The sequence below is a fragment of the Anabrus simplex genome, chromosome 3 (assembly GCF_040414725.1).
Source record: "Anabrus simplex isolate iqAnaSimp1 chromosome 3, ASM4041472v1, whole genome shotgun sequence".
Taxonomy (NCBI): domain Eukaryota; kingdom Metazoa; phylum Arthropoda; class Insecta; order Orthoptera; family Tettigoniidae; genus Anabrus; species Anabrus simplex.
This window is the reverse complement of record NC_090267.1, coordinates 484,188,121-484,205,363: the sequence shown is the minus strand read 5'-3', so window position 1 is coordinate 484,205,363 and position 17,243 is coordinate 484,188,121. Positions and strand designations below refer to the sequence as shown.

The 17,243-nt window shown below is 42.8% G+C and overlaps 1 protein-coding gene across 1 annotated transcript in view; it reads right to left on the bottom strand.

Moving 5' to 3' along the window:
- kibra (WW and C2 domain containing protein kibra) overlaps positions 1-17,243 on the bottom strand; it is a 153,765-nt gene that overhangs the window by 90,663 nt on the left and 45,859 nt on the right. The window contains exon 2 of the mRNA XM_067143611.2: positions 5,377-5,486. Within this exon, the coding sequence (XP_066999712.2) occupies positions 5,377-5,486 (110 nt within the window). The remainder of the gene's footprint in view (positions 1-5,376; positions 5,487-17,243) is intronic.

Sequence of the window (17,243 nt, the reverse complement as noted above, 5' to 3'; positions counted from 1 at the left end):
GATGAATGCATATGACATGTTTTACGGCCGGATGCCCTTCCTGACGCCAACCTCCTCAGTTGAAGCGCTAATGAAGATGACATGAATGAAGGTGATTGAAATTGGGTAAGGACGATGGAAGGAATCGGCTGTGACCTATGAATAGGAACTGTCTTGAAGTGAAAATGCGAAACCCCAGAAAACCATTTTCAGGACAGCCGACAGTGGAGTTCGAACCCACGCGTCTCCCGAATACAGAGCTATGGCTCCAAAGCCGTAGCACTGCAACTCCGCTCGTTAGGTCATCTGCATCGTGTATAACCTGTTTTATTATTATTATATTATTATTATTGTTATTACAACTGGCTTAACCTCGCACCGATACAGGTACAGCTGATGACGACGATGGGATAGGAAAGGCCTAGGAGTGGGAAGGAAGCGGCCGTGGCCTTAAGGTACAGCATTTGCCTGGCATGAAAATGGGAAACCACGGAAAACCATCTTCAGAGCTGCCGACAGTGTAGTTCGAACCCACTATCTCCCGAATGCAAGCCCACAGCTGCGCGCTTCTAACCGCACGGCCAACTCGCCCGGTGTGTATTTCCTGTAAAGCCGTGACAGCCGAATTACGTCGTCACTGCCTTCTTACTAAGACCGGTGCAGTTCGAATCCCTCCCGACGCAATGGAGGATTTTTTAAAAATCGTGCCTCTGTAGTTCGGTTTCCATGTAAAACTGGAAGTCCCGTGATTATGATTAGGATATATACAATCAGGAAGAAATACAGACATGTTTTATTTGTTCATTTCCGCCGGGCTGAGTAGTCCAACTTGGCAGGTTCGATCCTGGCTCAGTCCGGTGGTATTTCAAGGTGCTGAAATACGTCAGCCTCGTGTTGCAAGATCGACTGGCACGCTAAAAAACTCCAGCGGGACGAAATTCCGGCACCTCGGAGTCTCCGAAAACCGTAAAAGTTGTTAGTGGGACGCAAAATCAATAACATTGTTCATTTCCTGCGTAAAACTAGCTGATTCTCGGCATTTTCGTGAGTCAGTGTTAATGGAAACATTTGGAGCAACGACTGCATGAAGCAACTTCCGGATATCATACCAGCTTTAAGCCCCACGTGAGTGTAACAAGCGCACAATCAAGATTGTCGGTAAAGGACGACAAGGACTGGTTTAAGCCATTCAACATAGATTTCCTGTTTCTCTCACGATTAAGAATCTCAAGAGTGCGCACGGCTGTGTATAGTGTTCGGAATGCTCATCAGCAAACATGTAAACACTAAAACAATGAAAATGTTAATTTAAAAAAATTAGATCACGTCACTACGCTACCAAGATTCGTCTTAATGGAGTGAGGAATTTTAGAACTCTCTCTCTGCTTGCTATTTATACGCGAAAAATTTGGACGACCGCAAAAATGAGTTCGTTCGACGAGTTTATCTGATGGGCATCCACTAGAGAGAATGAGGAGAAAAAGAATCCTACACAAATAGAATCCTCCAAACGTACATGGGAAATACCGGAATTTTCGTGCATCTAGGCAGTTCTATACCGATAAACGATCACATAGGACTACATTTAAGCTGAAGATATTTTGTAAAATGCCTACTTTTTCATGTCACTCCTTAATATGCAAAGCAAAGTTAAAAATCCATTCTAGGTCTAATTACGACGACTAAAAGACGTTTGTCAGTGCCAATAAACCAATGCTGTTTTTCTTTACGTCACATCGAGACAGGTCTTATGGTAAAGACGGTATAGGAAAGGGCTAGGTGTGTGAAGAAAGTAGCCGTGTCCTTACTTGAGGTATAGCCCCAGTCATTTGCCTGGTGTGAAAATGGAAAATCATTGAAACCCATCTTTAGGGCTGCCGACAGTGGAGTTCGAACCCACTATCTTCCGAATACACGCTCACAGTTTCGCTACCCTAACCGCACAGCCAACTCGCTCGGTGGGAAGGAAGCGGCCGTAGCTTTAATTCAGATAAAGCCCCAGCACCTGGCGTGAAAATAGAAAACCACAGAAAACCATCTCCAAGGCTGCCGACAGTGAAGTTCGAACCTACTATCTCCCGAATGCAAGCTGACAATTGCGTGACCCAAACCGAGAAGCCACTTGCTCGGCAAATGCTTATTTTGACCGTTCGAGCCTATTTTGCGATAAATAGCTATATAAGCACCTAAAATGTGACTTTTTAAATGTTATTTTATTGTTACTTTATTTTTTGCTTCTGTATACAATATCTCCTTGGTCGGCAGGGAGTTTTGTCCGATCACATTCTGTGAGGCTGAAAGGCCATTCTCTCGATTTAGGAATATTCTCAATCAAACGAAGCATAAGTGTGCGCCAAAAAAACTTTAAAAAATACGAAGTAGTCAATTGGAATGTATCTGGAGAACAAGTTGTTTCATTAATTTCATTCTCTCCACAGAGAATTGAGAAGCAATAGCATACAGTGCTGGCACTTCTGAATACAGTAAAACCCCTATTTAGCGTCGTTTAGGAAACAATTTAAATTTGAAATAATTAATAGAAAGTCTGGCTCCTTGGATGAATGGTCAGCGCCGAGGCCTTCGGTTCAGAGAGTACTGGATTTGATTCCCAGCCGGGTCGGGGATTTTAACTTTGGTTAATTCCTCTAGCCTGGGAGCTAGGTGTTTCACACCTTCACGTACATATTAGCATATCACCCTACAAACAACCACAGAAACACGTGACGGTGAATACATCCCACCGCATAGGTTTGGCGTCACGAAGGCATCCGGTTGTAAAACAAGGCCAATTTGACGAGTGTCTAGCGCTGGTAGTCGTGACTGTTGTTTTTACGAGGAAGCATAATTTGGCAACCATTAACACTATTCAGAAGGAAAATGTCAGACTCCATGGCTAAGTGGTTAGCGTGCTGGCCTTTAGTCCAGAGGGCCCCGAGTTCGATTCCCAACCTTCATTTGTTAATTCCAAAGGCTAGGGGGCTGGGTGTGTGTGACGTCTTCAGCATCAGAATTAATTACAGGTAGGGCCCAATCCTCACAGACGCGCAGGTCGCCTATACGGTGTCATCTCGAAAGACCTTCATCAGGCCTCTTTTGAGGTCACACGCCATTATCATATTATTTCAGTAGTATAGATCCCTTTTGCGGCTCTCACAAGTAACCGACCGTGACAAATGAGCATTCAAACAAAGAGAATAGACATTAGCAGTGACGAATTGCAGTCTCATTTCATAAATATCGATAATTTCTTTAAAAAACGAGTTTAAAAAATTGTACGAAGTGTGCGATTTGTAAATACTGGTGCTGTTGGAAAATACGCGCCATCATTGCTGTCCACTTCACATTTTGGCCACTGGAACGCCGCCTGTTTTATGTCATTATAATATGCTGTCATTATCAGTTAAGAAAAGAATGATAGTAAAACCGGAACATTCGTCAGTATAATAATACACTTGCATTTGTTTCCGTTCAAGTGGATAGCATAAATGTTAAAAAATCAAAAATTACATTAAGTGGTAAGCAAGACTGTCCAATGTTGTTCTGATTTGTGTATTCCTTAGTTCACCAGGAGGCAACTCCACCACATACTTTATGAACATGAGATTTCTTTGCCCCTAATTATTATTATTATTATTATTATTATTATTATTATTATTATTATTATTATTAGACGGTAAATGGAAGAGGTCCAACACTTCGATAAAAAGGAAGGCATCGGTAAAAGAAAGGGCCAGGAAGGGAGTTAATATGAAAGACTCCCTAGGGATCAAAAACCTAATACCGTCGGGGTAGGAAATGAACAATATTTGACGAAGAAAGGTCGGATAGGAAAGATGAAAGCGAGGAGCCTGGCACAAGTGGAAACAACGCCAGGCTACAAAGCTGAGAGCTGGTCCACCTTTTAGTCGCCTCTTACGACAGGCAGGGGATACCGTAGATGTTATTCTATGCCGCCACCACAGAGGGATACACTGATCATTCAGTCCACAAACCGGACTTGAGATTTATCCTATATTATTCTCAAATATAAGTGCTTTTGTTCTTCCTCGTAAAATCACGACCACCTCATTTTTTCCACAAAAGACACACACAAATTCAGAGCCTCCGTGGCCCAGGTGGCAGCGCGCCGGCCTCTCACCGCTGCGTTCCGTGGTTCAAATCCCGGTCACTTCATGTAAGATTTGTGCTGGACAAAGCGGAGGATACTGCGGAGGGTACTGTGGTTTTCCCTGTCATCTTTCATTCCAGCAACACTCTCCACTATTATTTCATTTAATCTGTCAGTCATTAATCATTGCCCCAGAAGAGTGCGACAGGCTTCGGCAGCCGGCACAATTTCTATCCTGGACGCTAAATAATAATTATAATTATCGTATGGCCTCAGCTACCGTGTGCAGACATTTCGATTTGACGCCATCTGGCTGTCTGCTCGTCAATTTTGACGTTACGTTTCAATCTAGGCGTACCAGATGGCAGACCGAGTGAACCGAAACTCTCTTGGGCGTCTATTGCTGAGATTTAATGAATTTTATCGGGTAAACACCTAATGTGTCACCGGAGATCTTTTACATGCCGACATCGTACGACATAGTGTGTCGAATCGTTTTTACGATGTGGCCTCTTTAAGTCCGAAGCAAGATAGATTTTCATGAGGTTTCTTCATCTGGGACGGTCTTGAGCGATGTTCTGCCAATTGATCCCAGTAATCTTCCGGATGTCTTTATCCCATCTGTCCGGTGGTCTTCCCTTAGGTCTCAGATGATCTTTCGGACTCCACTCAATCACAAGCTTTGTCCACCTACCATCAGTTCTCCGAGCAACATGGCCTGCCCACTGCCATTTTAGGGCAAACACCCTTTCTAAAATGTCACTGACCTTTGTGACTGACCTGATGTAATCTGCTCTCTTCCTGTCTTTCTTCGCGAAGCCTAGCATAAACCGTTCCATAGCTCTTTGGGTTGTTCTGAGTTTTTGCTTAACAAACTCGCTCAATGTCCAGGTCAGTACAGGGAGAACGATTGAATATGGCTCATAGTGTGTCGAATGGACTTTTCTCCGCCCTTCAAAAATCCGACTACCTCTGCCAGGTGAGAACCCGCTATCTTGGAATCCGGAGGTCGCACTCTACCACTGATCCACAGAGGCAGGTTTTCCTGGGCGCTAGATGGGGGCTTCATTCATTCCATTCCTGACCCGGTCAAATGGCTGAAAACAGGCTGTGAATTTGCATTTTCACACACAAACTCACCTTTCTTGTCGAATGACGGTTTAGTGGCAAGTGCCTCTTTTCTATTACGTTTCTCATTTGTCCATTTCGTGATCATAACTCTAACAAATGGAATATCCTGGCGTTACAGCAAGAACTAAGGTACGTAAAAATAATATTGAATTACTTACGATTAACATGGTTGATGTAGTATAGTCCTATCTGAGGATCATAGGCCTCTTCCCAGCCCAAAGGAAGCTCATTGCCGATGCAGTCTGCAAACGTCTGCGGCTTGGTGAACCTGAAACATGGGCAGATCATTACAGAAACTGCCTTCATAAATGCGGTCATCGACCAAAGCAGACCAATCTGAAGGGGTATAAAACAGAACTTCAGTAAGTACAAGCCACAGAAACAAGATCGAAAATATGCCTCCTTGATCTTACAAGAAACAAGTCCTTGCAAGACCATTAATCCTATTAAACTTTTACAAGAGTTGTGAGGTCTGTCCCAAATAACACAGCATCGGCATGAATGGAATATATAGAGCAGAATTAATATTTGTTGTATAGTCTCCGTGGCTCAGCCGGCAGCGCACCGGCCTCTCATCGCTGGGTTCCGTGGTTCAAATCCCGGTTACTTCATGCGAGATTTGTGCTGGACAAAGCGGCGGCGGGACAGGTTTTTCTCCGGGTACTCCTGTTTTCGCTGTCATATTTCATTCCAGCAACACTCTCCAATAATCCATTTCACCTGTCAGTCATTAATTATTGTCCAAGAGTAGTGCGACTGGCTTCGGCAGCCGACACAATTCCTATCCTCGCCGCTACATGGGAGCTTCATTTATGATGATGATGATGCTTGTTGTTTAAAGGGGCCTAAATATTAGGTCATCGGCCCATAATGGTACGAAATGAGACGAAATGAAAAGACAAATTAAAAGTACAAAATCCTCCACTGACCAGAATTCAAAACGTGAGGACGAAGAATGAATGGATGGATATGAATTTAAAACAATCAGTGGAACCGACCCACAGTGCCTCACATTCACAGAAGCTGGCATAAAACAATAGTATTACTGACCAAGGGACTGCTTCTATAGCAGAATATTGAATCGACGATGCTTGAAGTCGAAAGTGGTCCAAACTCCAAGACATCGGTCCCTCATAATGGTACTTATCGCTAGGAAAGTAGAACCATGGTCTTTGTCATGTTGCGGTACTAATCAAAAGTAGTGTAGACTTGCGGTATTCCACACATTATGGTACTACTCACAGGTAATAAAATTCGCACATGTAATACAGATCTATGGTGTTTCGCACATTGCGGCGCCATTTATTATTTTTCTTTTTTGCTATTGGCTTTACGTCGCACCGACACAGATAGGTCTTATGGCGACGATAGGACAGGAAAGGGCTAGGACTGGGAAGGAAGCAGCCGTGGCCTTAATTAAGGTACAGCCCCAGCATTTGCCTTGTGTGAAAATGGGGAAAACACGGAAAACCATCTTCAGGGGTGCCGACAGTGGGATTCGAAACCACTATCTCCCGAACACTGGATACTGGCCGCACTTAAGCGACTGCAGCTATCGAGCGGTGTTCATCACGTAAGTGTACTAACCACTGGGACTCGCACTATCCGTGGTGTTCCTCATATAGTGGGTCCTAATCATAGGAAGGCCGGAACCATGGTGTCGCTCATATAATGCTACCAATCATGGTACTGTAAAAGCCGGCCACGCAATCTGCTGCTACTAATCATAAACCTATTTGCTACCTAACATAGTGGTAGGCCTACTACGCGCAAGTAAAAGCGACTCATGGTGTTCCCCGCGTGGTGGTACTAATCATAAGTACTTTCATGGTTCAAATACAATCATCCATTGGTCGCTCTTTCAATTGCCTCTTATGACAGGCAGGGGATACCGTGGGTGTATTTTTCGTCTGCGTCACCCACCCACAGGGGGTGGGAGCTTCATTCATTCCATTCCTAACTCAGTCGAATGCCTGGAAACAGGCCGTGGGTTTTCATTTTCAATATTTATTGTAACTGATAATGGGAGAAAGTTTTAAGGCGATCAACCCTAGCCAGGTTCACTAGCTTCTGCGAAACGCAAAAGGCATGCAACCACCCTCTCTGTAAATAAGTCATAGCATTTGGAATAAATAAAGTCTGACTTCTTGGGCTTCGACCTACAAGTGGCCGTGGTCCGACAGCTCTGCACACCGACCTACAAACCGAGGGGTAGCCACGGCTCTACCATGGCATTACGCCTCTGTATTCGAGAGAGGCAGAGGTGCTGGGGCTGGTCCCCACCGTCGGCTGTCCTGAGAATGGTTTTCCGTGGTTTTCCATTCCCCTGCACCAGGGCGAATGCCGAAACAGTTCCTAATATAGGCCATGGCCGCTAACCCCCTCACCTATTCCGAGCATCTCCTTCATAGTAACATCACCTTGCCTGAGGAACGGCATCGTAGTAGTAGTAGTAGTAGTAGTAGTAGTAGTAGTAGTAGTAGTAGTAGTAGTAGTAGTAGTCACCGTGAATAGACAGCATAGCGGCCTGGGGTTCAGAGAATTGTGGGTTCGATTCCCGAACACGCCGGGAATTTTCGCCATGTCCTCGGGCTTCGGGGCAGGGTATTTGATTTTGTCTTGGTAGGTTTGCACACCACACTACCATCTAGCACATAAATAAATAATAGTTGAATACATTCGAGGACGGCATTCAGTCGTAAAACTGGGCCAAGTTCACGTGTGACCAGCGACTCCACCAAGGTGTGGAAAAAGCGGCAGAAATGTTTTAAGAATATTCATATTTTTGTTCTTCCTGGTCTTTCTCCTATTACTTGGCGTCTGTTACTTCGTGTTGGATTTGGCTTAGTTTAACGCCGGATGCCCCTCCCGACGCCAACCCTATGGGAACATAATCATTACTGCGTGTTGCAGTAGTGGTTGGTAGTGTGATGTGTGTAGTGAAAAGTTGTTTATTGAGACGAACACAAACACTCTGTCCCCGAGCCAGGTGAATTAAACTGACCTGGCCGGAAATTGATCACGGGGCCCTCTGAACCCCACCAGGATGCTGACCATTCAGTCAAGGAACCCAAATAATTACTTGACAAAGGAAAATTATAGGTTAGTTTAAGTTGAGATACGAGCCTAAATATAGAAAACACCATACAAATTTTCGTTCAAAATAATATGATCGAAAAGCTGTAACCAATTCAAAAGACAAGTCACATCTCTCTGAATAATTCTGTGGTGAACAATACGATATCACGGCGTGTTGCAGAACAAGATATGTCTTTCTGACTCCCCTTTCGTGTATCCCATTAACATCCCAATAGATGATACAGAAATTAAAACGTGTGGTTTTTAGCGGATGATCCAAATTTTTGCTGTATGAACAGACGAAATCCGAGTGTAGAGACGTCTTGAACAGTGCACAAATCAAGGATTTGCGCTGGAATGTCCTGGGTGGTGCCATGGTAAGACTTGGGAGAAAGGAGACGAGTTGCTCGACTAAGTGGTATGTTCCGAGCTGTCAGTGGAGAGATGGCGTGGAATGACATCAGTAAACCAATAAAATTGAGTTGTGTTTTTAAAAGTAGAAAGGATCCCAATATGAAGATAAAGTTGGAATTCAAGAGAACAAATTAGGGCAAATGTTCGTTTATAGGTAGGGGAGTTAGGGATTGGAATCATTGACCAAGGTAGATGTTCAGTAAATTTCCAAACTCTTTGCAAGCATTTCATAAAAGGCTAGGAAAACAACAGATAGGAAACCTGTCACCTGGCCGACTGCCCTAAATGCAGATCAATGTTGAATGAATGATTGATTGATTGATTGATTGATTGATTGATTGATTGATTGATTGATTGACTGATTATGTAGGATGTCATCGTCTAAGATTCCTTGTCTTCTCCGAGATTATATTCTATTCCAAAAGGATAATGTCCGCCCCCCATATAGCAAGGGTATCTCTTGATTGCCTCTGTGATGTCGATACGGTTCCGTAGCCGGTCGAGTCTCCATAATCGTCATCCACTGAACATGCTTAGGACCAGATGGGAAGTCAACTTCGGTCAGCGTCGATTACGAAAGTCACTGTTCCGGCTGCGGCACGATCTTTCTCACGAGTACATTTTAGACACCTGTATACCTACATGTCAGGCCGTACTGTCGCATGGCTCCATGCTAGGAGTGGTATGACATCTTACTAACAAGGGAGAGTTGTGGAGTTGTCGATTAGAATCTCGACGAAACCGGCAGCATTGAACGCTGACAGGTTCAAAGCAACATGCGCAAAATACTGTACAGAATTACTGTATGTTTCGAAACCACCCGTAGCTCTCGAACAAGGGGGAAACATCTGGAGAGTGTGAACCAACAAATCCTGCGGTCTTCCAGCAAAATGTTGAACATCAGGAACCTTCATCAGTTTTTGTAATTGTTTAATACGTCTTTAACATTCCTTCTTTATAACTGTCCTAATGTAATTTATACAGTGCGTGGGAGAAATAACAAATATGGCAGTAAGTCAGTAAACTGGCTTAATTTATTCGTTTAGCCTACCGTAGATCTGGATGTTCTCAGATGTTCTATGGAATTTGAATTTAAATGTCTTTTTTTCTAGTGGTTTAACATTGCAGTAATACACTGCAGGTTTTTGGCGACCCAAGAATGGGAGAGCGGTAGAAATGGGAAGATAACAGTCGTGATCTCCCGAATGCAACCTCACACCTAACAAGTAAGTGATCCGAACCGCGTAGTTAACTCTCTAAAACGAATCTACTGCAAGCTTCCCATTTGGGATGAATTTTAAGAAAAATGTCTAGGTTCCTAAACAGAGAATAATTTTATTATCTGCCGTGAAAGTGAGAAAACTCAGAAGAGATCATTGCTGTGGACTGTCGCCGTCACAATTGGAATACATATCTAGAATGTATGAGAACTGTAGCTCCCCCAGTTAAGTGTTTATTATACGTTTCATTCTCGTTTCGGTGAAGACATGCCCTGACTAGTACAAAAATACAAAAAGGAATTTTGTCACCCAACAACACCATCAAAGCGCGCACCGCACACAATAGGAAGACATTTATTAGCAAAATGAACTGCCGGTTCACCTTCAAACTGCCAGAAGATGCAGCACACCAATCAATATACAGCATACAAAATAGTCTATAAACACTTAAAATTGAAGATTTTCTGTTTAAATTTGATTTACGTAGCACCGACAGAAACAAGTCATATGGCGACGATAGGCCTAGGAGTGGAAAGTAAGCAGCCGTGGCCTTAAGATACAGCCCCCGCATTTGCCTGGTGTGACAATGGGAAACCTCGGAAAACCCTCTTCAGGGCTGCCGATGATGGAATTCGAACCCACTATCTCCCGAATGCAAGCCCACAGCTGCGCGACCCTAACCGCACGGCCAACTCGCTCAGTAAAAACAATAATATAATGGAACACTGAAAAGTTAAATGCAACATACAACTTCTGTGCTATGAGGTTTTATACATGTGAACAATGGCCACAGAGTAAGCAACTATGCCTTCAACCAGAGAGGTGAGTTTTTATACATGTGAATGCGTGAATGCATGTGCTGTTGAACAATAACCACAGAATAAGCAATAATGCCTTTTCCGGGTCCCCAACAGAAGGCCATGGTCAATGAAATGGTGGCTCACACAGCGTCCGCAAAATTTCTCTTTAAAAAATGGAATGCAACCTTCATGCTCGTCAATAGTTTGCTGAGTAAATACTTTACTTTATGGTGGGTCTGATTAATAGCACAGGACTGACTGGACAAATCCTCCTTTGTATATTTTTTACCAGGGGATGATCCGTTTTTTTCACTGTCATTACTAGGAACTACACGAAGATTAGCGTAGTTCCTACTTTTACGAGGGCTGTCCATTCGGAGGTTAGGTTAGATGCACCTTCTCCGATAAAGTTATTGGCAGCCATAAATTCCTTACAATAGGACACCTCTATGTCTTGCCATGGCACTGATGACCGTCCTCAAATGGTTTTAGCCTTAAGATTTTACTTTTATTAGCTGTAGGCGTGGCTACCAATGACTTAAGTAGAGCAAGACAATCTTGGATTCTTGTGCATAATTTAAAACGTTCATAAAACGAGGACTATCACACGTACAAATTATATTCGCAACTGAGAGATGCTGTAATCGAGCTTCTCATTTACAACTATTCGTCAAGTCCACGTACCCTTACGTAGTGCGTACGAGGTACGGTATTCCTAGCAGCTCTGTCTGGAAATGAACAGAGAAATTTACTTCAATACGAAGTAAATTTAATGTACATAATCATGTCATAAAAAGTCTATGGCTTTTAGAATTCACAGGGAAAGTAGATCAAAGGAGTCTAAGCAACTAAAATTAATTTTTCTGAGTCCCGTGTATCACAAGAACTTCTTTCACATCTTACACTATGTGCGTCATTGCAAGCTTAATAGTTCTTGGTACATATTATATAACAACTGAACAGTGAAGGATTACAGATATCTGGAAGTAATTAGCCGTGTGCACTAATAAAATTACAATAACTTGATTGTATTACAAATTATTCACCTTTGGCAATAAAATAAGAAGTTAGGCCTAACCAGCTTTTTTCCACGTGCTTTCGAGACTTAAAAAAAAATTAACTCCTCAAGTGGAAGCTGGCGTATGTTTCTATTAGTATTTTAGTTAAGAATAAGTTTCAATTATAACTTACTTTAATTACATAATTAGTTGGTAAACAGTTATTAATCGTTTTTTTCAAATACGCTCCCGAACAGAAGCTAGAAAGGAGACTTAAAAGACGTTTTTATCTTCTTATTGGAAGAAATAAATAAACAATATTTTAGTTACGGACAACTCAGTAATCACTTTCTAAGCATCCTCCCCCAATAGACAAAAAAGTTAAATTTCCCATGATAAGATATATCATACAGTGTGCATACTTTTACCTTATTTACACCTAAGCATATGTGAATCTAGCTAATAATGACTGCGAAGCAGTCGACACATGTACTATTAATGATTTTATAAAATTGCCAAAGGAAAATAAAGGTATCGATTAGGTGGCTTGAATAATTCTTTGATTCTTAGATAACTTGAATGTGCATGAATGTCTCGTGCATTACTCGGAAAATTGCCCAAAATCTAAATGAATAGCAACTATCACGTATCACAGGCGGGCAGCATGGAACGCTTCTCTGGCCTTGACGTAATACGAAGCACACGTGTGCTTGAATTCCGTGTACAGCCTCTCCCTGTCTGCTGTGGCCGGGTCGGCTCTCTTCCCGGCCCCAATGTGTTTACAATAAGGTTACAAAATGGTTTACACCAACGCGCCAGCCGCATTCCGCACATTCTACCCACCAAGTGCCGGAACTCGGTTTTCTTTTCATTTCTTCGAACAATCTGCTAGTCGTCCGAACGTGTGTACCGCCGAAACTTTCTCCGTCTTATTTACAGACTATTTCAGTATGAACACATAGTTTAGGTTCCGTATGCTACTTCCATGGCTAAATGGTTAGCGTGCTGGCCTTTGGCCACAGGGGTCCCGGGTTCGATTCCCGACAGGGTCGGGAATGTTAACCTTAATTGGTTAATTTCGCTGGCACGGGGGCTGGGTGTATGTGTCGTCTTCATCATCATTTCATCTTCTTCACGACGCGCAGGTCGCCTACGAGAGTCAAATCAAAAGACCTGCATCTGGCGAGCCGAACTTGTCCTCGGACACTCCCGGCACTAAAAGCCATAAGCCATTTCAGTATGCTACTACAAAAAGAAAAATGTTACAAGATTATTTGAAAGGATCGAAAGTGGATCAAAACGTGAAAACATTATTTGAGGAACGTCACTTGTACTTCTCTCTTCAACAAAGCTCAAAATACTCTCCCGTCGAATACAAGCTGAGTGGTGGTGGTGAAAATATATTTTCTCCTGTTCTGAACTATCAGATTATGCAGTTGTTACGTACAGTACTACAATGTCCGCGCAGCTGTTATTCCGCAGGTTATCCAACAATAAGCAGAAAGAAAATTAGCCGGTAGAGTAGCCCTGTCGAAGGCCTGCAGAAAGGAATATTATTGTTAGATCATCCAAAGCACGTCTTTAAGAGTCCTCTATTAACCCAAATTTTGTCTGAATTGGTTCGAATAATTGTACTCATCCAGATTAATTATTGAGATCCGTAGGGGCTTCCTGCTTCCCAAACCCATGCGGGTGGGGGCGGTAGAATAACACCACGGTAATCCCCGTCTGTACTGAGGTGACTAAAAGGGGCCCCAGAGGATCTTAATTTGGGAGCGTGGGTTGGCGACCACAGAGTCCTTAGCTGAGTCGTGGAACTGTTTCCACTTAGTTGTGCTAGGCTCCTCACTTTCATCCATTCTATCCGACCTTCGTGGCCCTTGTCTTTCTTTGGCCGATACCTTCATTTTTCGAAGTGTCGCTTACCTTCCATGTTTTCTCTCTGATTAGTGTTATATAGAGGTTGGTTGCCTAGTTGCACTTCCTCTTAAAACAATAATCACCACCACTGCGGGGCCCTTAGCTCAGTCGTAGCATTGCTTCCACTTCATTGTGCCCGGCTCCTCACTTTCATCTATTCTATCCGACCTTTTTGGTCAACTTTTGTTCTTTTCCGACCCCGAGGGTATTAGATTACGAGACCTAGGGAGTCTTGAATTGTCTTACCATTCGTGGCCCTTCTCTCTGATTAATGTTAATAGAGGATGGTGCCTAGTTGTACTTCCTCTTAAAATAATCACCACCATTCCTGCACCCCAGTCAAAGATGTGCTTGAAGAATACCTGAGACAGAAAGTATTCGCCATTTCCAGGTAAATTATTTTGAATACAAATTACGAAAAGTGGTCTGTCCTCGATAGGTAGCCTACCTGAGAAGCTATCTGAACACTAACCAACAAATCATACTCGTGGTATTTTTATAACTAGGCCTACCCCAGTAAAAAATTAAATATTTTTCTACCGGATACTTAGGTAAAGAGTGTGGCAATATCTAATGACATTTCTGTTTAAGTTACAATATATAATAAAACTAGGCCTTTGATCCTGTCCCGAGACCTGCCATGCGGGCGGTGTCGAGACACTCTGATTGCCCTGAACGCTTTGTTGGCCTGGTTCGAGCACTCCGTGACGGTATGTCTGATCAGGTTCTCCGTCAGAAAACATCTCTGTTGCTTTCCCTATCACATATGGATTGAAGCGAGACTGTGCACTTGGCCCTGCGCTCTTCGCTTTGTATGTGGCTGCAATGCTTTGTGATGTATCATCTATAAACACCTTAGCGCTGAATTAATGTATGGCCTTGATAAAAGTATCTTCAACGTGACGTGCCTTCGTTCGCATCGTTTAACTCATGTGACCAGGATAATTAAACTGCAGTACGGTATGCTGATGACAATGCGTCACCTGTTTTTGCACCTGATGAGTTGCAGCAGTCAATCAACAGTTTCAAGTACACATATGATCGTTTCGGCATCACCATCAATGTTCAAGCAACCAAGGTTCTTGTCCCGACTGCCCCTTGCAGAGATCAATGTTTCTGTTTCAAGTGTGACTCTTGGATAGATAGAACATTTTTCATACCTTGGGAGTTGAGAGCATCTTGTCTGACGATGAACCTCAGAAGAGGATATGGAAAACCCACTCCATGCTACCTACTTGACATTTGGTCTACTATCCAAACGGGTCTTCATGAATAAAGACTTAACAGTTAATATCAAACTCACGGTGTTGAAGCAGCCATCATCTCAACATTACTCAACGGGTGTGAAACCTGGACCCTACATCACCATGATATCATGGAACCTGAGCGTTTTCATTAACAGAAACTTCCTTTTATCTTAAATATCAAATGGGAGAACCATGCCTCCAATCCTGTAGTTCTTGAGAAAGAGTAAAAGAACACTGAAGAAGCCTCAGTTATTTGCCATCGGCTTCAGAAGTTTGGGCACGTCTGCTGTATGAGGGACACTAGGCTTCCCGGCCAATTCCTGTGCGATGACATTTCCTCGGGCACAAGATCTCACGGTCCCCCTTTGAAGAGTTATAAAGATGGACTTAAACAAACCATGAAGGCCACCACAATTATCAACCCCCAAACCTGGAACTCGCTTGCTTTGGCGTCGCACCAACTCTACTGTTGTTATGCTCCGTCTGTTGCAGCCCCGTCCTTCCCCAATCCATCGAGCGCAATCTGTGCGGATGTATATTTCATGCTAGAATTGGCTTGATCAATCATCAGAAGTACAAGCACAAACAGCATTAACAGCAAGTGGTCTGCGAGCAGGAGAAATTGTACAGGCCTATTCGTAAACGACTAACAGCCGACGACGATGATCTCATAACCCACCAGGGGCAGTTTAAATAATCATCCGAGATATATGACGGCCTGGGTGGCTCAGCAGACCTGACAGCTCCAGGTAAATGGACATTTAAAAGAGGTTAAATGTTACAACCCATTGAGGTGTCAAATTCCGGCGCCGCTGTTTGACGACGATGATAGAAGTAACCTGATAATCAGCAACATCTCATTCCTATTAACATGAATGCAGTTATTTTCTAACACATAAGGAAGAAGTCCGGCAAATACACCACCCTCTACATTCGATGATGATTTGCCTCCAATAGTGTTGTTGTCAGACCTCCCTTGGTCAACTCTTGTTCTTTTTCGACCCCGACGGCATTAGAGCACTCGAGGCCTAGGGAGTCTTTCATTTTCACGCCCTTCATGGCCCTTGTCTGTCTTTGGCCGATACCTTTATTTTTCGAAGTGTCGGATTCCATTTCTTTTCTTTCTGATTAGTGTTATATAGAGGATGGTTGCCCAGTTGTACTTCCTTTTAAAACAATAATCACCACCACCACCACTACGAGGTAACATTCCATTTTTGAAAAAATTATTTGCTTTGATGTGACTCGAAACACAACCGCCTCGGTGAAAAGCGGTTGACGAAGTCAAGCCTCGTCGATACGGAAGAAATACAAAACAATATATAAACAGGAAGTTAAAAGTAACAACACTGCAAAAAAGGTTCAAACCATCAGTTTATTATTAATATTATAGCTCACATTAGAAAGTAAAATTACTATGATATTAAAGTCTAAAACTGTACGTTATAAACTAAGTAACGATCAACAACTAATGACGAAGCGTCGGGAATCGAAATAATATCCGACGGGAAAATGTAGTAGTGTCAGCCTGTAACTTTAGATCCTCACTCTAGTCATACAACGGGTTGCAGATACAGACCCGCTGCTTCATATGGGCTTGGCTCCGGTTTGATTCCCTGAATATGCATGAGAAAGGCAGAGTAAAAGACCTGACTCCAAGCACTGAATGATGAAACGACGTGACTAAACTCAACAAGCCTGAAAAGTTGATCACATGACGAAAATATTCTGTTAACGATATAGAATGTCAATCTTGAGTAAGTCAATAGCCTACAGATGAATGATTTCTATTAAAACATGTAATAAAGCAATTTCAGCACGGAATTTGGAACTCTTCGGACATACCATTTAAAACAGAAAATGTCCGATTATCAATCATGGATATCTCTAGATATCACAAGAATGATAATTAATTTGAACGTTAAGATGTTGAGAGTGAAAATGTTATAAATCTACAGTACACATACACACACGTTTGTTCGCAAAGCATATTGCGCAAGTAGCAAAATACCAGTCTTCATATGGCACTCAATGCAAGATGTATAAGGAAATGTGTACGTCGGTGGCGCGTTGGTCAGGTGGATACTAATGAGTATCGACACAGATACCGACTGCTATCACATAATCATACATTGAGCTGAAGGTCACTTCGTTGGGAAGAATGCACTTCATTATCCAGTAAAACTAGGCTTGCTAAAAGAGCACAACAAATGAATATTGAAATCGAGAAATATTCTAGCAAGTAAAGTATACGGGCTTAGGGTTGTGCGTGAAACCGCAATTCCATCAAATCACGAATCTTAGGGATATTACTGACATAAAATACAGAGTGATATTAATATACTCCA